General features: G+C 42.4%; 1 protein-coding gene across 2 annotated transcripts; it reads left to right on the plus strand.

Moving 5' to 3' along the window:
* Positions 1–2196: 2196 nt before the first annotated feature.
* map2k7 (mitogen-activated protein kinase kinase 7) lies at positions 2197–22985 on the plus strand. Of its 2 annotated transcripts, XM_085459745.1 has the most exons (12): positions 2197–2387; positions 4452–4499; positions 8582–8726; positions 9090–9156; positions 10866–10979; positions 12334–12453; positions 12636–12743; positions 12935–13114; positions 13760–13840; positions 14467–14609; positions 14951–14996; positions 15097–22985. In XM_085459745.1, the coding sequence occupies exons 1-12, from the start codon at positions 2264–2266 to the stop codon at positions 15238–15240; spliced, it is 1320 nt and encodes a 439-aa protein (XP_085315871.1). In that variant the 5' UTR covers positions 2197–2263; the 3' UTR covers positions 15241–22985. The 2 variants fall into 2 exon arrangements, with proteins under 2 accessions (XP_085315871.1, XP_085315873.1); XM_085459747.1 differs by lacking the exon at positions 4452–4499.
* Positions 22986–23717: the final 732 nt, after the last annotated feature.

Genomic DNA, 23717 nt, shown 5'->3' on the forward strand with positions numbered 1-23717 from the left:
TCTTCTTCTCGTGATATTACATCAGAGAAAAATGCATCAAAAATGTGACTGTAGTGAGCATCTGTTTTAATATGTGAGTCAGAATTTTAGAAGAAAAAAGACTCCTCGTGGCAGTTTTAACCATATCACAGGACTTCAAACAAGACTAGTGAGCAAATCACTTTAACTGGATTCACTGTATTTGCACCAACTCCTGGAGTCTCCCTGACTTTTGACCGGCTGCTAAAGAAGAAAGCATCACCAATGGAAAAACATCAGAACTGGTCCTTAATGGTCGACCTTTCGTGGAAACACGAGTGCCTGGATCCGCAATGATAAGTGCTGATCTGCATCTTATCCTCATGTACTCTCAGCACCATGTAAACAGTAAATTCCAGTAATAATAAATAAATCATTTCACTTCAAATTATCTCAGTAAATGTCCACTACCTGCAGGGAAATTTACCAGATAGAGTTATTTTAACATGTGTGCAACCTTATTGTGTTGCCTTTCCTGGACTGCGCCGTGCACATTGAACAGAACGGCAAACTCAACATCGAAGTTTACCGGAAGCCCACACACACGGACCAGTACCTCCTCTTTGACTCCCATCACCCTCTGGAACACAAACTTGGAGTAATTAGGACCCTACACCACTGGGCAGAACATGTTCCCTCTAAGCCTGAAGGGAAAAAGAAGGAACACACACATGTAAAGGAAGCACTCAAAACCTGCGGCTATCCTAAATGGGCGTTCTTAAAGTCAGCAAAGAGGCACAGAAAAGAAGACCAGACACCAGCGAGGGAGGATAAGAAGGACAGACGCAACAACACTGTCATCCCCTATGTAGCCGGTGTATCAGAGAAGCTCAGGAGAGTTTTCTCCAAGCATGACATCCCGGTGCATTTCAGACCCAGCAACACGCTCAGACAGAAACTGGTTCACCCGAAAGACAAAACGCCAAAACACAAACTTAACAATGTGGTGTATGCTGTACAGTGCAGCGAGGAATGCCCAGACCTCTACATCGGAGAGACCAAACAGCCACTTCACAAGCGCATGGCACAACACAGAAGAGCCACCTCCACAGGACAAGACTCAGCAGTCCATCTGCATCTTAAGGATAAAGGACACTCTTTCGAGGATGCCAATGTTCACATTTTGGACAGAGAGGACAGATGGTTTGAAAGAGGAGTTAAAGAAGCCATCTATGTCCACTGTGAGCGACCATCTTTGAACAGAGGCGGTGGTTTACGACACCAACTCTCTGCCATCTATAATCCAGTTTTGAGATCCCTTCCCAGACGCCTTAACGCCCACTCACATCCTGGGCCATCTGACCTCAGGAATTCGCATGATAAGGTGGTTTCACAATGAACACACCCGAAACTCTGGCTGATTGGGACCCACACCCAGTTTCGCACCTTGGCTCAGGGGATTAGAGGATCATCAGGGGGTCCTTTTGTCCCTCTGTGGGGGGATACTCCCACTAGGTTTATATCTGGGACTCTCCACCATTTGACCTTAGAACTGAAGAAGCTTCTCGGATGAGAGGTGAAACGTCTTCAAGTAACTTAAAGAAGTCCAGACGCTTTTCTTCGCAAGCTCCTTTGACTACGATGACCTGGATGACTGAGAACCTTCACAGACAACCTTATTGTGTGATTTTTATATCTAAGATACTCTGAACACTTTATATTAGATTGGATTGATGTTCATTTCATGCATAGAGGGGTGGAAGTACTGAAAACAACTGCTGTAACAATGAGGATGTTGTACATACTATAAACTCCTAGTGTAATCTACCTGTTCAGCAGCATTCGACTCGAACCCGGTCTAGTCTCACTACCAGTTTTAAACCTCCCCTCTCAGTCTTGCTGCTACAAATTATACTGAAATTAACACCTAAACGTGCATTTTGTGCACGTCCTAAAATGCAAACAAACTCTGATTTCTGCTTGCTGCCCAGTAACTGTTTTTTTTCCAATCCTGAAAATGGGTAATTAATTGGTAATTGCTACCAAGAATATTTGTTTTTAGCAGTATTAGGGTATAAATTATGATTTTCTTTAGGTGGGCACCAAAAATCTATGGGGGAAAAAGAATGAGTGTGGCAGTGGGTCTTTAGGACACACGTGTTACTGCAGCGTGTGTGTGCGCGCGCGTGTGTTGTGTGTATATGTGTGTGTCAGTCAGTCAGTCAGTCAGTGTGCTGCTGGCCTGCCTGCCAGAGAGGGGAGTCGAGAGCTCTGCTGGGAACTACATGGTGCTCAATTTTTCAAGATGTCGTCGCTGGAACAGAGGCTGTCGCGAATCGAAGAGAAACTAAAGCAGGAGAATGAAGAAGCTCGCCGGAGAATCGACCTCAACATCGACATGAGTCCACAGCGGTCACGACCGAGGCCGAGTGAGTGTCCACTGGGGAGGACCGGGGTGTCGGTAACGGCCAGAATAGCAGGGGGAAAGATCGGAGCTGCGGGGCCGGAGAGCGGGGGGAGAGGAGAGGAGAGGAGCGGAGTGAAGGAGTCGGGGCTGTTATGCTGCTGCTACCTTCATGCTAACAGGCTAGCTACATAAACAAACACAGACTCAGGCTGGCCCGCTTATTTTATTGCCAAATTAATAATTAAATAAGTGGGACATTTTCTGTAGTGAGTAACGTAAAGGAAAAGTATACAAACCGAAGCGATGTTACGAAACATCTTGCCGGTAGACGTGTCCCTGAATCTGTTTTGATTGTCCTGTCAAACATGCTAAGCTAGCAGACGCTCTGATAGTCTGTGGCGGGGCCCAGCGTCAGAAAATGTAATGCAGTTTCAGTTTGCGCATGAAAAGCTGTGGTCCTGCCAGTCAGCCGCAGAGCATCTATACACTCTGAAAACCTGCAAGCGGTACATTTGATCGTGATTTTTGCCATAGACTTTGTTTTAGTTGCCATTTTGATCTTGACGAAACATGCTAATTTGAGCAGGCTAAATAACGCTAGCTCTGGATGCGTTAACTTAACGTAGGTTACGGCTTGGCTGTTGTGGCAAACACTGGTGCGACGTAACAAATCTTGTGAAAATTGAGATTTGTCGCACATATATTGAATGAAGCGTTCCACGGGTGTTAGTGGACAAACACTCTGTGTCACAGGAGCTGGTGTTAGCAGTGATGTTGGGGCCCTTTCGGGCGAAAAGTCAAGCAGCGGGGAGGTCTGCAGCCTGCCTCTGCTGTGGTTTACACACCAAAGCTCTTCATTATCTTTACATTCTTACCAGCAGACTTTTAAAGTGTTAGCAATCTGAACCCCATTTTTTTTCCTGCAGATCTTGTTGTCCGTTCATTAGGTTCGAGACCACAAACCTTTTTCCTCCTGTTATTTGAATTGTTTGTTATGAAGCTGATTATGTTGTCACAAAGAGAGTGAATGGGTTCAATCCGAAGTTTTTTCTTATTGTTGAAATCTCATTTGAAGTCTACAACCTCCTAAAAATCTGCTCCCTTGGATTCAAATCCTGGTGATAAAGGTCATTTCTGCGAGATTAGAGCTTGATTTATTGCCAACAAAGGTGCAAAATTGGCTTTTTTTCCACCTTGTGTTATTACATGAAAAGTCTGATTGACTCCATTAGAATCACTTGTTTTTAACTTTGGCGTCATTAATGTCTAATGAAGCCATGCAAAACCCATCATGACACTTTTCCAACACGACAGGCCCTCTGTGCTTTTTGATCCACCTTATTTTCTTGATAGCGTCACAAATGCAGGCAATGGTCACATAAAAATTGACTGAATAACAACAATAACTGTTTAAAAACTACAACAAGATAAGTGTTATCCCCACTCTGTACTGACTGGAGATAAAATGTTCAGAATTAGGATGCACCAGTCTAATATCTGGACAAAATATCGAAATATGATTCCTCCAGTGTTTAAATACTGCAGTTTTCCGGTTTAGGCGAAAATTGTGAAATCACCCACCAATGTGTACTTAAGGGCCCGTACCTCAGAGTATTTACTGAATGACGGTCAAATTTTGCATGGTTTCAGTAAATACACTAAAGTTACTGTATAAGGACAAAAAACAGCTGATTGATGGAGCTTTTTTCAGATTTGACTGGTTTCATATGAAGTGACACAGTAAGCTACTGACCCACTTTTTCTTGAACCTTCAATACGTGGCCTTATTTTAAATCCTGGGAAAAGAGTGCCAAAGAAAATATAAGAAACACTATGATTCATTAATGTGCAATGTAATTGATTTTAGTCTTCATGAGATTAATAGACAATAAGAAAAAGTTCAATTTAAGTTTAAACCACTCAAGTTATGTTGTGAAGAAATGAGCGAGTGATGTGTGTGTGTGGTGAGGTTTTTTTGTTTGTTTTTGAGGGATTTTTATGATTTGTGTGTGCAAAAGATGTGCGATTGTCTCCGTAGAACACTGCACTAATGTGCGTGTGTGTGTATTTTCTTTCCTCCGTCTAGTCATCGTGATCCAGCTCAGTCCTGCTCCAGCCCCTTCCCAGCGTGCAGGTATCATTCAGTCCATCGCTCTCTCTGCCACTGCACCCCCCCACCTTACCAACACCTTTGTCCTCCATTGCATCATCCACTCCCTCTTCCTTCATCTTCTCTCTTTCTTGTTTTTTGTTTTTAGTATAAATGCACACTTCTTTAGACCTATAAGACAAGAATAACTTTGGCTGCTTCTCACATTCTCAATAGTTTTCTTCGTTCTGGCCCTGCAAGTAAAGCTTAAAAAACACCTCGATACCACGACGTTCTCCACGTTTCTCTTAACATCCAGTTTAATTTAGAGGTTGAATGGATAGGGCTATGGTGAGAAATATGATACTGTGTTTACAAATGGCTAGTGTTAAATCTGACCACCACCTAATATGGGGTTATATCGTCTAGGCGGACTAGAATAGACTTTGAATAACTCATAAAAGTAACTTATGTGAAAGATATGGATTACCATCAGCAGGCCAGCATATAAGCATCCAGTTTTATTTCCTACTCAATAAGGATGCGCCGATCATACAATCTAAATATTGGATAATGGTGATAATACTGTGATCCAACAAGACAATGCTTTTTTTTTTTCTCTCTAACCATTGTTATCATTGTTTAGTCTCACACTTGTGTGGAAGCTTTTCCTGGACTTCATACAAAGAAACGTGTTTTCTGTCGTCTCTGTTGAAGCAACTTTCAGCAGCTCTCTTATTCACACGGGGTGGTGGGTAGCTCCACATATTTGATTGGGTTGACTTTTACTCTGGATTACTCTTCCTGACGTGAGTTCAAAGCAGGGATCGACTCCATACTGTCATTTCACTTCACTTGTATCCTGACAGCTCCGCATCCAACACGGGTTTGTGAGGAGCAGTGAAAGGAGGTGCGTTTGGACTGAGAGAAGGAAAGGACAACTGTAAATGAGAGCTATGCACAGTAGCCTGTGATTCTTACAGTGAGCTAGCGCAGATAAATTGGAAAAGCTGGATCGGTGCGTCCCTGCTTCGTGTGGTCATCCTACAGCTGAATCAGTTTAATCCCTGTTTATGAATCCAGCGCTGTTATTTTATCCCAGCAGTCATTTACACCTCCTCTACACTCACATCATCCCTCCATCTTTCCATCTCTGCTCCTCCCTCTGTGTGAATGCGTGTCAGTGGCAGGGAAGTGTTGGTATTTGTTAATGTTCACTGTGTGTGTGTGTGTGTGGACATGTGTCGGATGATTAACCTGTGTTTCGCTGGAGGCAGAGAATCACGGTGCATGTGGCTTTTTTTGCACGGCACGATGGGTTTTTTTTGTTTTGTTTTTTGGGGGTTGTGTTTTGTTTGACACAGTCTCTAATCCAGCATCCCCACTGGTCGGCCTGCAGGAGTGCTGCGAGCACTCCGGCCTCCCTCTCCCTCTTCGCTGTTTTCTTTGTGTGTCGACTGAAGACTTGCCTTCCTGTCCAAGAGTGACTGTCTGTCTGACTTCCAGCCTCAGTCTGTGCTATGCAGTTTTGGCCGAATCTCTTCTGTCTCTCTCACATCGGATCGTTTGATGTTGTGTGTTTTCTCATCTTCTGGCACCCTCCCCTTCCTTTTACAGCGGCACTGTGTGAGCAGGAGGCGGTGCAGCAGTGCCTGCGAGTATCTGTGTTTGTGCGTCTCTCCCTTCCCTCGCTCTGTCTGCTCATCAATCCTCCCATCCGTCCATCTGGAGCCAGTCGAACTGTGGAGATGCAATTTGTGCCAAAGACCGCCTGAATCCTCCTTTCTTGTTACACTAACCCCCTCCTCTCCTTCACTAACTGGTTCTCCCCTTACAGGCTTCATTCATACAGGTGACTCACGGATCCAAACGCCCGCTGGCTCTCTACAAAAAAGCTCCAAATCGTATTAACAACAACACTGCATGGTCCTTGAGATACGTTGCATACTGGTTGCAAACCTTTAAGACGATGATGGGAGATTGCTGTTAACCTGTCTGTAATAATATTTACGTTCAGGGTGGTCACTGCAGCTGCTGACTTTCTGTCTGAGAATTTGGTGCATGACCGGTACTAATACTACTGCAGATCGTTTCTTCCTGAAATTCTTTAATACGTCTATTATTGAGGATGAGTTTGTGCTTGTTTTGCATATGAACCTGATATTACACGGCTGGTGGCGTTTTAACATGTCTTCGAATGCATGATTTGGACTTCTCTTTATAAAGGGCTAGAAGCATCTGGTATTCACCGTCTTGATTTCCTTTGCAGCCAAACCACACCTACAGCGCTTTAACAGTTTAACCAAAATATTGTAAAATCGTCTGCAGTTTTTTAAATTTATCAAAAGAAAAATAAGATGAAATGTGACTTCTCACTTGTATTTGCTCTCACTAATCATTCATGTGTTTAGTCCCCCTTTCAAGCCAGGAAAAGCTAAATAATGCTGCCTGACTTTATTTAAATAATAATTCTTTTATTTGATACTACAGTCTGTCGCCTTATTTTTTTTTATTTTTATTTTTGGTCATGTTTTAGGTTTTCTTTCCTGCAGTTGGTTTTATGGTTAAGATTAGTGGTGCAACGGATCAAAAATCTCACGGTTCGGATCGGATCACAGTTTTAAGTCACGGATCGGATCAATTTTCGGATCAGTGAAAAAAGACAAAAATTGAACATTTAATTATTTACTTATTGAAGTATTTTTTTTTCCTGTTTAAAAACATTCAACTCTAGTCTCATTCCACACAATTATTTAAAAAAAATTATGGTACAGTATAGGGCAGTACAGGGCTTTGTATCTACCACTCAATTCAATTTTATTTTATTTATAAAGCGCCAAATCACAACAACAGTTACCTCAAGGCGCTTTATATTGTAAGGTAGACCCTAGAATAATACACACCGCTCATTATATCGCACTTCGCTGTGATATAATGAGCTGTCACGGTCACGTAGCTTACGTTGCCCTGGAGGTCCACCCAGTTGTAGTAGTTAGGGCAACAGAAGATGCCTGGGACAGTTCAGCCATAACTTTAAACTTTTCCTGCTCATACATGCTTGGAACAGGACATCATAGTGTGGCTCAAGCACGTTCATCATAGTTTAAACCCCTTGTTTTGCACAACGGAATACGGCCTCCCGTCTGCAGCTAAACACCCCAGTAGCTTTTGTAATAGCTTTAGCCCGGTCGGATTGGGCAGCAAAGGGCTACTTAAATACCGAAAACTTCTCTGCTCCTCCACTTGGACCGCTAGCACTGGCCATAACTATCGCTTGACAGACCCACCACGCACACCATACACATACTTTTTTTTTTCTTTTTTCTCCTTCTTTTTCAAATCTTCGGATCACGTGCGTGCCGAACCGTGGAGTGGGATCGGTTTGGATTACGGATCAACCGTGAGCCGTTGCACCACTAATTAAGATAAGTCAGTACTTGATAAAATCTGAAATTGCTGGCAATCTAAGGACACATTAAATATGTGCTTCCTCATTACAGGGTTAACCCCTGGTTCAGGTTTTCCTTTGCAGCGCAGGCTAATTAACAGCCTCTTTTGGTGCAGGGGTTTGTGCTTGTACTGTTTCCCGCTCGATCGCTTCGTTCTAAGATCTGTAATGAGTAAAATACTTTCATATTCAAAATCGCGGCCTGAAGCAGTAAAAATGAAACCCGTGTTGTAATGAACTTGTAGTTTTCCTCTTAAAAACAAACTGTGACTCCCAAACTGTGCATTAAATCTGTGCAGTTTCTCTCTGTCTGAGAATAGTGCTCTGAGATAACCGTCCTGTTTGTTTTAACGTTTGGTCAGGACATCAGCGGAACCAAAACAAAGCTGTAACGCTCAAAGAGGAGGGGAAAGAAAAAAAACAAGTTCCAGTAATGGCTAAATAATGTGCAGGATCTAGGTCATAGCGATGTAATGAGCAAACTCTTTGACCTCAGCAAGCATCATATCTTTCTTTTATTGTGCAGAGAACAGTCAGAATACCATTAAAAACGCCACATTATCGCCTTCTTTACTGGTGGTCAGCAGCTTTAAGTAGCTACCATCCCTTTAAGCAACAGTACCATCATCATCCATCTTCTCCTTTCAGGGTCTAATTTTTCATATCCCCTCTCCCCCAGCGCTCCAGCTGCCCCTGGCTAACGATGGAGGCAGCCGTTCGTCATCTTCAGAGAGCTCGCCCCAGCACCACCCGTACCCCAGCCGCCCACGACACATGCTAACCCTGCCCACGCCTCCGTATGGCCTACAGAAGAGCCTAGAGAAGTGCGTTCACATTTTAAGCATGTTCTGTTCTGATTACAAGGAAAAAAAGCATTTACAGGTTTTACTGTGTCCTCGTGGTCCTATAATAAATGGTAATGGTTTTGATTAAAAAATCAGTAACCTTTCTGGGAGTATCCCAGTACTCCCATTAATTTGTAAGACAAAGAAGGAACACAGAGAGTAGATGCACACTCTGTGTTGTGTGTTATGGATCTACATGCAGAGTGTGGGTGAAAGAGACGCTCAGTAATCCACTCCATTTATGAGTCAGGTCTCTCATCTGGCAGCGTAGGTTGTACGCACTTCCTGTTGCATTTCCTGACACTGATTTCTTTTCCTTTTTGTCCTCCGCCTCCCCTGCAGTGCAGAGATTGACCAGAAATTGCAGGAGATCATGAAACAGACGGGTTATTTGAAGATCGACGGGCAGGTGAGAGACGTTGTAGTTACAGAAGTGAAACTAAGAATGAGGACGCAGACGTGATGTGGCTTTTGCTTTGTGTCTCTGTGAGCTGACGCTTTTTAGCAAACGCTGTCTGTGCAACCAAACCTCAACGCTCAATCTTCTTCCAAAACAATAAAAAAAAAAATGTTTTTAAAAATAGCGTCTGGCACTCAGGCGTGAATCAAGCTATAATTGTGACCTCTTTTCCCCCCAAAGATTTATATCCTGTTAACGGGCCTGGTTAGTTGTACTACAAAGAAAGTAGGAAAATAATAAATAGTAAATGGACTGGTTTTTATATAGCACTCAAGTACTCTACTTGAGTGCTCATAGCACTTTAATCGGTGTGTCTCATTCACGTAAGCACATTTTTCTACATCTGAGTCTACACACACTTACTCCCAACGTGTTTACCAAAGATGCTTTGTCATGCAGACTGGAATAGGCAGGGATCAAACTGCAAACCTTCCAAGTAGTAGATAATTTGCTCTACGACAGCTTCCAGCACCTGGTATTCCCACTTCCAATAGGAACCAAGCCCAAACCCGTTTAGCCTCTGAGATCAGGTGAGGTCAGGGTGGTATAACTGGCTAATAATATACAGAAATTAAGCCAGACGTATTTGTTAGTTGCGGTGCGGTATACTTACAGGTTACATGGTGTGTGTTTGTACGCACGCTCTCTCCGGGTTCTCCGGCTTCCTCCCACAGTCCAAAGACGTGCTCTTAGTCAACAAGGTGCTGGAAACCTTCAAGATTTTGGTCCATGTTGACGTGACAGCGTCACACATTTGCTGCAGATTTGTCAGCTGCAGGTCTGTGATGTAAATCTCCACAATATCCCAGAGGTCCTCTATTGAGACCTTGTGACTCTGGAGGTCGTTTGAGTACACTGAAAGAAACCAGTTTGAGATGATTTGATGTGGTCTGTAATGTCACAGGGCCTGTCTGGCATCCAAAACCATGCCATGTTCAAAATCCACCTAATTCTCCATTCTGATGCTCAGTTTGAACTTCGGCAGGTTGTCTTGAGCATGTTTACATTCCTAAGTGCTGCCATGTGATTGGCTGATTAGAAATGTCATGAAGGAGCAGTTGAAGAGGTCCACCTAATAAATAAATAAATAAGCACAGAGAACAGTGTTAAATCGGGTCCACGTCCAGCATGTTCTTGGGCAGTGCACAGACAGCAAACAGAGCATCATGCACACCAGCAACAACTTTTGGCATGTCTGCTGTTTGCTGAACAATGTCTGGCCTTGTTTAGTTTGTGTGTTTTTTCTCCCTCTTCCAGCCTTCAGGTCTAGTTTCATACCGAGTGCCAGTCGGAGTTTGAAGATGCTTGAGAAAATTATGTGACTCATTACTGCTCTCCAGATTGTTTGTTCTTCTTCTCATTAGCCCAAAGGCTCTGCTACATAATGCACTCAGTGAGCTGTCACTCACTGCAGCACAGTCAACAGTGACTTATTTTTAACAAAGCAAGGCAATTACGCATCTTCTCACTGTGTGCTGCTATTCTTTAGCCTTGGCTGATCCACAGATCCAAGCGTTTGTTCTTAAGTATCACAGAGCAGTTCACTGTTGCTGCATGATGCAGAAAGTCTTCAGGTTGTTAAAGAGTTTGTATTTGTATTGTTTTAACATTTGAATCACTAAAATACTTGAAACACAGAGTCTGAAATGTTGTTTCAGCGGTATCCAGCAGAGGTAACAGACCTGTTCAGCGAGGGGGAGATCGGCAGCGGGACTTGTGGACAAGTCTTCAAAGTGCGATTCAAGAAGACGGGCCATGTCATTGCGGTCAAAGTAAGATAGTTGTTTTGTTTGTTTGTTTTTTAAAATGGGCAAAAAAGAAAAAACAAGCCAAAAAAATTCAAAACTGATCAAAATTAAACACTATACACACAAATATTGCATTTGTCTTTGCAAGACTTGATAATAATGCAATAAATGGAGAATGAGGCGATGTAGGATTTTGAAATTCTTACCATTATGTATGTATGTATGTACGTGTAAAATCTCAGACAAGTTTGAATCCTGGTGACTTTCACCTCAACGTCAAGGTTTTTACTCATAAAGGGGTTCGGGTGAAGAGTGAAGCTGGGACCCAGCCCCGGATCAGGATAGATGGATGGACACGCCTGGTTCATCACATCACTTCATAATGTAGTTGTACTCATTCGTTTTGTTCCCCATTGTCAGAAAGTTAGAGGCGCAGGAAATTACTGATACTGGCTCTCAAATATCAGCCGTCTTTAAAGTGTTTGCAGCTGCAGATAAAAATAGATTTTTCATGACATTATCAAACTGTGTGAAATTTATAATGTTAATGACAGAGGCAGGAAATGTAGTGATTCGTGAAAGATCCCTGCTTCGACCCCCAGGAGGAGACATCCGGCATAAAAATCAGCCAAGTTAAATAACGTGGCGCTACCCGCTGTGGCGACTCCTCAGCTGCAGTCGTGTTTGTGCTTGTAAACCGTGGAAAATATCTGCACGCTAAACACAATCGTACATGGTTCTGCTGCAGCGCAGATACCCCTGCTTCTCAGAAGTTTTTGGACTAGATTGAAACCACAGCGTTATGGCGACTTAGCTTAGATGCTGTGAACACTCACATGGACACGTTTATTTGTATTTCCTTTTCTTGGATGGCTGGCCGGCTGAAATGTGGATCCCAGCTCAGTTACTTTGTCCTTTATTGTATGAATGCCTATATTTTATTAATCTTGGTTTTTGCAATTTGAATAAAACTGCGCTTCTTAATGTGAGTATTTTTTGGACTAACTGTAGTCCAGACGTGTTTGTCTGCTCATAGTAGATGATGGGAACACACATTCTCTAACTTCAGGTACCATAATCAAAATACTGGGACTAAATCCAAACAGAGAGCCAGAGATTGAAGGCACTCAAGGCTCTGCTCAGTGTAGTCTCACTGTTTTAATTTTCCTTTGTACTTTAATTGTGAATAGTTTACCAACAGAGGAGCAGTTACAGCCCCATATAACAAACCCGCTATTAACGAGATCATTTAATTGTAGCCCTTCTGGGATGTTTAATAATAAGGCAGTCAGTCAAAGCACCAGGGGAGCCTTTGTTTTATTAAAGCCTACACTCGGAGTAGTGCCTGTGTTCATTTACGTTGTCTGTGTGTCACCAGCAAATGCGTCGCACAGGAAACAAAGACGAGAACAAGCGGATCTTGATGGACCTGGACGTGGTGCTGAAGAGTCATGACTGCCCTTACATCATCCAGTGCTACGGCGCCATAGTGACCAACGTGGGTGTTCCCAAAATACTTAACTGTTTGTAATCACAGCAATAAAATTATAGTACTGTAACAGTGCAGCCCCAGGTTTATTTTATATATCTGCACCCAGGGTGTTTTTGACTCTTATTTTAGTGAACTCCCAAGCTCCCAGACCTTAGCTACTAACTGTGTGTTTGTGTGTATGTGTGCAGACGGATGTATTCATCGCCATGGAGCTGATGGGAACTTGTGCTGAGAAGCTAAAGAAGAGAATCCAGGGTCCCATCCCAGAGCGAATCCTCGGAAAGATGACGGTGGCAGTAAGTGGCAGGAACACACACAAACCACTCTGCTCCTATGTTCGTTTTTGTTCTTACAATCTGTGTGTGTGTGTGTGTGTGTGTGTGTGTGTGTGTGTGTGTGTGTGTGTGTGTGTGTGTGTGTGTGTGTGTGTGTGTGTGTGTGTGTGTGTGTGTGTGTGTGTGTGTGTGTGTGTGTGTGTCCTATGTAGATAGTGAAAGCGTTGCTGTACCTGAAAGAGAAACACGGCGTTATCCACCGGGACGTCAAACCCTCTAACATCCTGTTAGACGCTAAAGGTCAGATTAAACTGTGCGACTTCGGCATCAGCGGACGCCTCGTCGACTCCAAGGCCAAGACCCGCAGCGCCGGCTGTGCTGCCTACATGGCAGTAAGTGAAAACACACATACACACAGTCTAGCCGTTAAGGGGATGTGTGTACACTGCTTAAAAACTTGTAGACACACTTTAGCATCGAGTCGGTTAAGCTTCTGTGATATTGATCTGGTCAGTTAAGTAGCCGAGACGGTTGTTAATTAGTTTCAGTTAATTAGTTATGTTACATTTGAGTCTGATGCCACCAGGCTTCACCTCAGGCTGTCCTGGAGCTGAGTGATGCCCTGAACCAGATCTGGGAGGAGATCCCCAAACGAGGGTAGTCTCATTAGTTTACTTTAATTTTCGGGTGTCTTAGAATTCAACCCTGATAACCTGTTATTGCTGCTTTGTTGTGGACAGTGCTATGCAGGATAACTTGGTGAGAGTAGAAGATTTTAATAAATCAAGTATAAACGAACTGACTACAAACTAAGTGAGGGAACCACAGAGCAGGTTTAGTGGTGACTGTCACGATGGTGTAAGATAAAGCACAAGACTTGAACGTGTTCAAACTTTGAGTGTTTATGAGGCTGTGCTTGCAGAAATCCCACTCCACACAATGCACACTCTCGGGACAGCTAACCTTAGTGTTGCCTGTTCTTTTCTTTCTTTTTCTTTTTTTTTTGTTGTTTTCTTTTTTTTTCCTCGTTCTTGCAGCCTGAAAGAATAGACCCTCCAGATCCCACCAAACCTGACTATGACATCCGGGCAGACGTGTGGAGCCTCGGCATCTCTCTGGTAAGTCTGTCATTTCAGTCTGTGCCCTTGGTCGTAATATTTACATCGATGACACTGAAAGACAGTTGCAAAATAAGAACCGAACGGCAGATCCATTCACATTAAAACAGCTGTTTGAATGTGCAGCTGTGATGCATGAGGTGATGCAGCGATAAGATGTGGTAATAACGGCATGTCGCAAATCGACTAACATTTTTAACGAGTGTGGTCATAACTGCATCGGTTTCTAGTGGCTGCGAATACTGGGAGTTAAGTAGGTCAGATTACAAGTAGTGTAGACCAGCGTGTAGCATTTTGTGTGTGCGCGCAAACTAAAATTGTTCATGTCCAACCATTTAGATTAGCAAATACGTTGCAACACAACACGAGTGCATAAATTTGACCTGTGATGTTTAAAATTTATAGATTCTCTGTCTTATTACTTATCATGTTTTGTTTTTTTTTAAATTGAGTATAGTTTGTTATAACCAGATAGGAACGGTTGGAGTTGCGTATTCGTTGACACAAACTGTAATCTAAAAGTTCACTCTTGGGCTCAAAAACCAAAGTACAAAGTGACAGAAATGTTTTTGTTTCTATTTGTAGATCACTTGAGGGCATTAACAGGTTGCTTGTGGTTCTTCCAGGTGGAGTTGGCTACAGGACAGTTTCCCTACAAGAACTGCAAGACAGACTTTGAGGTTCTGACCAAAGTGCTGCAGGAGGACCCTCCTCTTCTGCCTCTCGGCATGGGTTTCTCCCTCGACTTCCAGTCCTTTGTCAAAGACTGGTGAGTGAAAATTCCACTGTAAAGCTGGTGCTCACTGACAGCAGTCCACTCTAGAGCCATCATGTGATCAGGGTGATGACTGGACAGCTGTGTCCACATTAAAAGTAAATGTTTCTGTTCTCTCAGGCTTATAATTCATCTGTGTGCACGAATGTGTGTGCAGTTTGTGTATATTTAAATGGGTGTTTTGTTGTTATTTGTCTTGTATTTCAGTCTTTCTGATCTCTTGTGTACTTCTGTAAAACACATGCCTAATTTTCCTGTAACAAAATGTGCAATAGAAATAACATTGATGCTAAGTTCATTAAAAATGTGCGTAAAATGCATTTATCTCTCTATAGCCTCACAAAGGATCACAGAAAAAGGCCAAAATACCATCAGCTGCTGGTGAGTCGCCTTTTTTTCTAATGGTCGACCCAGATCTTTTAAATTACTCACAGCACAACTGTAGGTAAATGCAATATTTATCTTTTCTCCTCCATTTTAGGAGCATAGTTTCATTCGGCGTTACGAGGTGCTCGACGTAGACGTGGCTGGTTGGTTTCAGGTGGTGATGGATCGCACCGAGTCGCCTCGCAGCAGCCAGTGTTACAGCCATCAGCATCAACTCCACTCGCTCTTTAGTAGGTAGCCTAGCCTCGACCAGCCTGGCGTCAGCTTAGCCGTACGCTAGACTAGCCTAGCTTTAGCTTTGCCAAGCCCAGACTCAGTCTATTCTAGTCTAGCCGTCCGCAGCTACGCCAAGCGCTACACCCATCCCGTCTGTCCATCTGTCCCCTGGGGAAGAAGAGACCTGAAGATCCCACAGAGGAGGGAGGCACGAAGACTCAGTGGAGGACTCTGGATGGACAGATTAAGCAATGGAGCGACAGAGGGATGGATGGCTGACGCAGGTGGTTCTGGTTATTAGGGTGCTGAATCTGGACAGACAGACACGGGGTTGGGGGGGGGATGCACGCTGTAGTGAGCTTCATTTGGTTTAGACACTGTTAGCGCTCACCACGCTATCATCACATCACAGTGTGTGTTGCAGCCAGACACTCACATACAAACTGTGTGTGTAGCTTGTATATGCTTTTACATTTTCTCCTCTTTTCAGTAGTTTTACACACACGTCTGTCTGTCGCCGACATTGATCCAAGCAATTGGATTCGTAAACAGAGTAGTCACTACACACTGGAACAAAGCATCTGCTACTTCAGCAAAAACAAGCCGCTCTTGTACATAAACGATTTAGAGGACAGAACAAAGTCTGGTGCAATTATGATTCTTCAGGTGTTTCTACCGTCACACATTCTCAGGCTGTATCTATATGTAGTGTGTCTGTGTGCGTGTGTATATGTCAGTGTGAGCATTTCTATGTATGGATAACTATAACGACTCACTCACCGGCTTTTAATAGTGAGGTTGTATTTCCTCGTTAATTCACCTTCACACTACAGCTCTAACACACAAACGAGAACAGATTAATCTGTTGGCTGTGCTTTTAATTTGAAAGGCTTTTGTTTTTTTTGTTTTGTTTGTTTGTTTGTTTTAAATAGCATAATTTTTTGTGTTTGGGAGAAACAATGAAAAACACTCACAAAAAAATTAGCGTTGCATTTTAGCTTTATAGAAAATAAGTCGTGTATTGTTTTGAAGACGGGTTTGTTTTTGTTTTTTTGTTTTTTTGGTGATCGATGCGTGCCGCGAGTACATCCACACTGACGTTTTTGTTTTAAAAAGTGTAGTTTTTACTACATGTGCGATGAACATCCACACAGCAAGGCTGTAGTGGGTCATGCTCCGTCATTCAACGACCTCCAGTCTATAGCCCAGGTTCACACACACATTTGGCTGTTAACGGGTCTGTAAATTAGGCAGCAGGGTATGATGAGGTACCTTCTGATTGGTCAGACATAAGCTGGAACTTGCAATACTAATCAGGAACTAATCAGAGTTCAGTTTATTTAGGCATTTAAAACACTACAAAAAGCAGCCACGTGTCATTCTGTTATTTGTACTTTCAACAAAAGCAGTAATGTAACTTAATTATGAGCCAATTTTAAAAATCCAAACATGCACAAAGTTTGGAAAGACACAAAGAGTGTGGTTTGTAATGGAGAGCCCACTTCCAATCAAGCTAGGTTGTAGTAGACCCTGTGCATGAATGTGAACAGTACAGGGAGAAGCTTGGAAACTGCGACAGTCTCTTGTGTTACGTTCAGAAGCCGTCTCGCCTCATTTGTCCAAGCAGAAAAGCTTCTTGCAGTTGGCTTTGTTGCTCTGGAGTATTTTCCTGAAGCTACCGGCCCTCTGCTTCCTGTTTACACTGGCACACTTGTTCACGTTGTATGCGATATATCAGCGTGATATAGTGTTACAGGCGTGTTTAGTGTAGACGGAGATTTTTAATGAAAAACGCCGTTTTAAAATGAAACGTATTAGTGTGGATGTAGCTTGAACTTCTTCTGGAAGATTGAAAGTTGAAAGATTTAACAAATGTTACAAGAGAGAGAGCAGCTGGGTGATTTTAAAAAATGGGAGCGTTTTTGGGGGTTTTGTACAGAGAATTTAAAAGGTGTAGATCTTATGACCTGTGGAGCATTTCTTTACTTCACTCTCTGTTCATCTACCTCTTCCTTTTTGTCCACCTCTCTGCCTCCGTAGTGCTCCACAGTGTTCTTAGACCAAAGGCTGCACGTGGGTTGTTGGCGGAGGCCGAGAGACTTAGATTTGCTCCTGCAAACCTTCAGATATTAAGAATCCACGGAGGAGAGTCTGAGCAGTGCTGGTGTGTTTTTTAGGAGGCTAAAACTGTCAGGCTGGGGCCTGTAATTCCATTTTGCTTGTATTGGATCATTATCCTGTTTTTACCGAGCTTTTGGATGAATATCAATGATATGCCATTAATTTCTGCTGATTTATCGGAGTCATTTCTTTTCCCCCAATTCTCCTTTTATTCTTCAGCTGCACAGTGGATTACTGGACTGATTTGGTTTCATTATTATATACTGAGACCAAGAATTGTTACAGTCAAGATGTAAAAGATGACTAGGAGGTGGAAAAAAGAGGAGTTGTTACCTTTTGCAGAATTACTTTAATTGATTAGGTAAAAAAATCCCCATTCAAAGCTCTTTTTTTTTTTTTTTTTTTTCACTCCCTGTTTATTTCTACAAAAGAAAACAGGCTGACCACTGGCACATGAGTTACAGTTTGAGAACCCAGCTTAAAGGATGTGTGTACATATACTGTGTAAACGTGAGTGCAAGTCTACATAGGCCGACTGAGCAGAGCGCTAATATCTCCCTTCTTGCGGGACCACAGCCAAAGCATGCTAGATGTTCAGACTACATCCCACAAACACCAAATCGCTGTTAGACAGAACAGAGGAGAGGCGATGACTGAGAGGGGGAAACGCGAAGTCAGAGAGACGGAGAGGGGTCCGGGAATGTTGTCAAGATGGTAGAAATGAGTGTGGGGTGGGGCAACGTGAGGTGACGAGGAGGATAAAGAAAGCGTGGTGGCAAGTTCAAGGAAAGTCAGAGACAAGCTGAGTGACAGGAAGTAAGTGTAAGAGAGGAAGCAGTTTCACACAGGAGTGCTGAGCTCTGAGGCTAGCTGTTTGTTTTTGTTTGTTTCGGGGGGGGTTTGTAAAGAGCTTTCATGGTGTTACGCCAACCTACCAATTCTGATTTTAGCGATTTAGCTTGTTGCGTTTGTGACGTTTACTGTTCTGTTCGGACTGTTATTTATTTGCATTGCTGCTGCTACTGTTTTTTTTTTTTTGTTTTTTTGTTTTTTTTATTGCGTTAGACGCTGCTGTCACTTCTTTTCCCCAAAGGACGAATATTTTATTCTTGTTCTTTTAAGCCAAATAAGTGAAATAATGCAATGTCCATACACGTGTTACCAAAATAAGCAAGTCTGAAGAGAGCAAAAGCAAGTGAGAGAAGCTTGGATAGATTAGAGAAGGACGTGCAGAAAGGTTGGCTTCACGCAAGTACTAACTCACGCCTCACCTCAAATGTACCTCTTGTGTGTTTTGAAAGCAGTTAATTGTCATATCCTGATGCCACACTACACACTACTACTCTGTACAGTGTAGATATGATTTGGGGGTTGGGCGGGTCTGTCTGTCTGTCCAGATGCTTTGTGCCACATCCATCCAACACTCTGTCCATCCACTCCTCCATCTGTCTGCAGGTCCCCTGCAAGCTTGACAACCTTGATAGTTCACACCAAAGGTGACCACAACTTAACAAAAAGACGAAAGAGCGTTGTTGTTATCATTATGAGTCTTGTTATTGACATTATAATTGATTACTCTTAGCTATGATTATATATGAAATCTCTCTAGCTAGTGGGAGAGGATGTGTGTGTATGTGTGTGGGGGGAGTATGTCCCATGTATGTGTCATATACAGTACAGAGGGAGACTGGTGCAATAATACATGACCAGCTGGCTCAAACTCACCGCAGGCCTGAGTCAGGAACTGAGCTCACCTGACTCTTGGCATCACTGAGCACCTGAATGTTAGCCGTTCGGGATAAGCGGTGTCACACCGCTGCTACACAACTGGCTCTGTTAGCTCTGGGCTTACCGATCTGAGTGTGTCCTCTTCAGTCAAGTTATTGAAGCCGCAAAAAAGGTGTTAAAGGTTAAGAGGTATACCGTTAATGTAAAACATTAAAAGTGACATTGTGCTCATTTCTAACTCCATATTTTTAGTAAGAGAATCAACTAGAGTAGCTTTGCACGATTCAGCCCCAGCATAGATTCAGCTTCTAAGCCCCACCTCCTTATAACCATATAAGGAAATATGTAGGAAAGTGATTATCCAGTGTTACAGTATCTGTATAATGCAGAAAATAAAGCATAATGGGAATTGGAAGCACATATTTCCTTACTTGGCTAAAATAATCCTGATAATTTAAGAAGACTCATCAACACAAACTGAAATTAATGTTTGATTTATAACCAATATTCTCACACACGGACCTTTAATGTCGTGTACAGATGATGCTGCGTCTTTAAAATACACTCATTGATAATTCAGACCCAATTAGAGTCTTTCTGTGGTTTTTATCTGTAGATGCTGATTGATTAGGTTGCTGGCTTGGTAAGCTCGCTCCAAGTTGTTAAATGTTTCTGAATGATGACTGCGGAGTGACCCGATCATGTTAATTAGTCCCAGTTAAAGGTGGGCCAGCTTTGTGATGCAGAAAAACCCGGCTTGATCCTGACTCACTGACCCAGGCCTCTGAGCAGATGTGAGGTGGAGTTGGCCTGACTCCGTTAGTTCAGCCGTTCTCTGGTTGTCATACGGACACCGGATGTGAGCTGGAACCGATTTAAAGTGGTGCACACTTCCATACGACGGGTGAACACCCCCCCCCCCCCTCAAAACTATTATATACAGCCCTGGTTCTGGTGCTCTGCCATCACAGCAGCCTGAGCTCTTCTCATCGGTGCAGTTTCAAATACAAGCTCGGCAGTACACGCCGCACTTCCTATTCAGCGCTCAGTGTTCAAACTGTGCGTGCATGCGTGTGCCTCGGCTAACTCGTGATAAAGCTGGACCCAGTCTCCCGCTGTCGAGGTTCTCTGTTATTAAGCTGACATGTATTTCACAAACACGCGCACACACTTGCCGACCGTGCCGTTGGTGTGCATTTTCACTTGGTTGGCTGACGGTGCCACACAACACCTTTAAATCCTGTCACATGTAATTGCTTGTATGTGTGTTTGTGTGAGAGTCGGGGGGGATTAAACATCTGATTACTAAACTAGACACACACACACACACACCAAATGTATAAAGTTATCCCATTCTACACAGCAATGCTGGCTACTGCCGATAGTGGCTTTATGTGTATATTAGCTTGTGAGGGAGTCTGTGTGTGCGCGTGTGCGTGTTGTAACCCCATCTGTAAGTAAACCAAATATCATTTTCACTATGCAGTCATTCAAACCATGTCAGCTTGCTTCAGATTTGTTTGTTTTTAAAATTTGCTTTCATCTGGTGAGGTGGGGGGGAGATGCTTCGTGTACATACAGAGTTGGCATCGATGCATTTTTAAAAAAAAAAAATCCCCCCCCCCCTTCTCGAGCTCCACCTCCCTCCTTCCTTCCCTCCCTCCCCCCCTGTGTGATTAATATCACCGGCTTCAGCGAGAAAGCAAAAGAGATGTTTTGAATGAGCTGACAAATATTTAAGGAATGTATTGGGGTCAGGGAGGGACGAGGGGGGGTCAGACTGGGGTTTGTATTTTTTTTTTTGTCTTTTGTTGTTGGTTTGTTTTTGGGGGGTTTTGGCGAAGGGGGAGGTAACAGATCAATGCTGTAAAGTATATCGATTGCATGTTATTGTCACCGCTGTAACTGCCATTGTTTTGTTTTTATTGTTTCTTTGTTTTCTTCCAAGACAATGGTCGGTTGGGACGGGGATGCACAAAACTTTATTCTTATTTATGATTTTTACACGTGTACTCTGTATTTTTGCTTTTGCAACAAAAAAGTTGAATTTTTGTGTAATTAGGAAAAGAGAATTTGTTTGGTTTTTTTTTCCCCAACATGCTTTTTCACTTCAGACCCGTCACTATGTGTTGAGGAGGATGAGGAGGAGCTGGATCTTTATTAGCAGACAGTGTTTGTCCTGTTTTCGCCTCGTTCGTGTGCACAGTTTCTCTTTTCAGTTAGCCGCGTGGAGAGTGTGCGTGATGGTTAATCGTCTACCAAAAGTCTTTTATTGATGGTGATTATTATTATTAGCTTTTATTTTTATTTTTTTTATTATCATCACAATTACTATTATTACTGTTTTTATTATTGTTGTTAATATTATTATTATTCAGGGCAAAGATGACACCAAATTGAACAAGGAAATAAGTGGGTGATAGAGAGCGGGGCGGTCCGTCTTTCTAAAGGTTTCCTTTTTATAGGCGAGGTGGAGCAGTTGGTTTTTCCCGTTACGCTGTAGTTGGTCTGTCCACCTTTGTCAAACCGCCACATAAAAGATGACCTCTGAACTCAAAGTCTGATAGTATTTTTATTTTTTTTATTATTTTGATTGTTATTATATATTGTTTTCCTTTTGATCAGATATCATGATCAGTTTATTTCTTGTTACCCCAGTTTGGGTCATAAATTGTGTGCTTTTTTTTTTTTTTTTTTTGTGTGTTTTGGTTTGGGGTTTTTTGTCCCTTTTTATTTTATTTTTTATTTTTTTATTATTCTTTCTGGTTTGCTCTAGTAGTGAGCTGATGGTAAAACACCAGAGCTTTCTTTTTCTTTTTTAATTGCTGAGACTGTTGTGACTGATGTTGCACTTGTGATGGTTTTATTTTTGTTTTGTGTTGCAGATTGTTGTGCAGACAGGAGGAGAATATTGGGTGTTTTCCTTATTTTCTAAGAGTCACAGCAGTTATTTTATCAATCATATAAATCTGTGAGACAGAGCAAGAAGATGATTCAACAGTGTATTTTTCTCACTGGTATTTATTTATTAGTCCTTTGTATGTTATTTGTCTTTGGGTTTTTTTATGGTTCTTTTTAATATGTAATTTTTATTGTTTTGTGGAGGGCAAACAGGATACAAGGCAGAGGAGTAGACTCTCTATTGGCATTTTTACCGTCGTGTACAGAAAGCTAAATGTCGTGCTCGATCACCACACTAATGTACAGTCTGCTCGGTAGATTAAAAGTTTATTTTCGAAGAAGATGAAAGGTGCAGCACAGTAAAAATCACTCTTTCTGGTTTTAATGTGACTCCCAGATGATTTTGTTTGCTGTTTACCCTCTCAGAAGACCCCATCAGACTCCTCATGGTTTGGAGCAACTGCATGGTGTGTTTGATTCAAGTGCTTCGCTAATTATTCACAGTTAAGTTGTTTGAATTTGGATGGTTTTAATCAGTGGATGCCACCCTCAGCGCTGACTTTCTTTAAAAATGTATAGCTGGTGATAGCTACTTTAATAGTGGACTGATTGGCTTGTTGTTATGACAGCGAGGTTGGGACATGCCTGCTTTGACAAGGTTTTTTTTGCCTGTTCCTTCTGAATTGTCAGTGTAGACTGCATGACTTTGCTTGTGAGCGTGGTGAGGGGGGTAAGAGGACTGACTTCAAAGGCTTCATTTATGTACACACACACGCACCGATTTATTGTCTTGACCGTTGTATCAGTCAACACAGCTTTACTGCCCATTTCCTTTGTCTTTTTTTTGTTTTGTTTTGTTTTATTTTTTTGTTTTTAGCTGTATTTCATCCCCCTCCCCAGTGTCATTTCAAATAAAATAAATGCCATTATATTGTGAATACCTCAGGATCTCTTTGGAGTAAAAAAAAAAAAACATAATAAAAGACATAAAAATCAAATAAATAAATAAAAACTCATAAAAAAAAGTTTGTCTTGTGGTATTTTTCTCTTCTTCGAAATATCCTCACCTGTGTGAGAGTCACGGACAGCTCTTGCAAGGTAGTCAGAGTGTTAGGGTTTGGTTGAGTGTAAAATACCGGCAAAGACAAAATTCTTTTCTGATTTATACAAAGCTCAAAAACATCAGCAAGGGTTTGAGCTTCCGCCCGAGAAAGCATCATACCAAAAACAAGAAATCCGTAAAGACTTGAGGAAAAATAATCATTGATGCTCACAGCATTTTCAAGTGTCAGAACATGGGTAGGAAGTGAAACATCTCAAAGACTCCGGAAGGTAAAGTAGTAAGAGATGTCCCTAAAGACCCCAGAACTGCCAAGTCAGGACTTGTAGTCTCAAAGAAGACAGTCACCAGAGCTCTGCACAAGAATGGACCGCAAGGTTGCAGACCAAGAAAATAACTCCACTTCTGCAGAAGAGACACCTTCAACCCAGACTGAAGTACACCAAGGACACCATCTGCACAGTGAAATACGGTGGTGGGAGTATTATGTTGCGGGGATGTTTAAGTAAATCTGGAACTGGGAGTCCCCTCAAGATTTTGCAAAGAAATCATCAACCAATGAGCAGAAAACGTGTTTCTGGGCCATTACTACCTCCAGAACACTAAAGTGAACGTTACCAACCGGCCTGCAGAAAGCCATCAAATCAGCATTTGGGAAATAATAATTTTCATGGAGAGGATAATTGTTC

The sequence above is a fragment of the Copadichromis virginalis genome, linkage group LG6, assembly GCF_057382275.1.
Source record: "Copadichromis virginalis isolate Kocher_CV1m ecotype Utaka linkage group LG6, C_Virginalis_male_GT1.1, whole genome shotgun sequence".
NCBI classification, from domain to species: Eukaryota; Metazoa; Chordata; class Actinopteri; order Cichliformes; family Cichlidae; genus Copadichromis; species Copadichromis virginalis.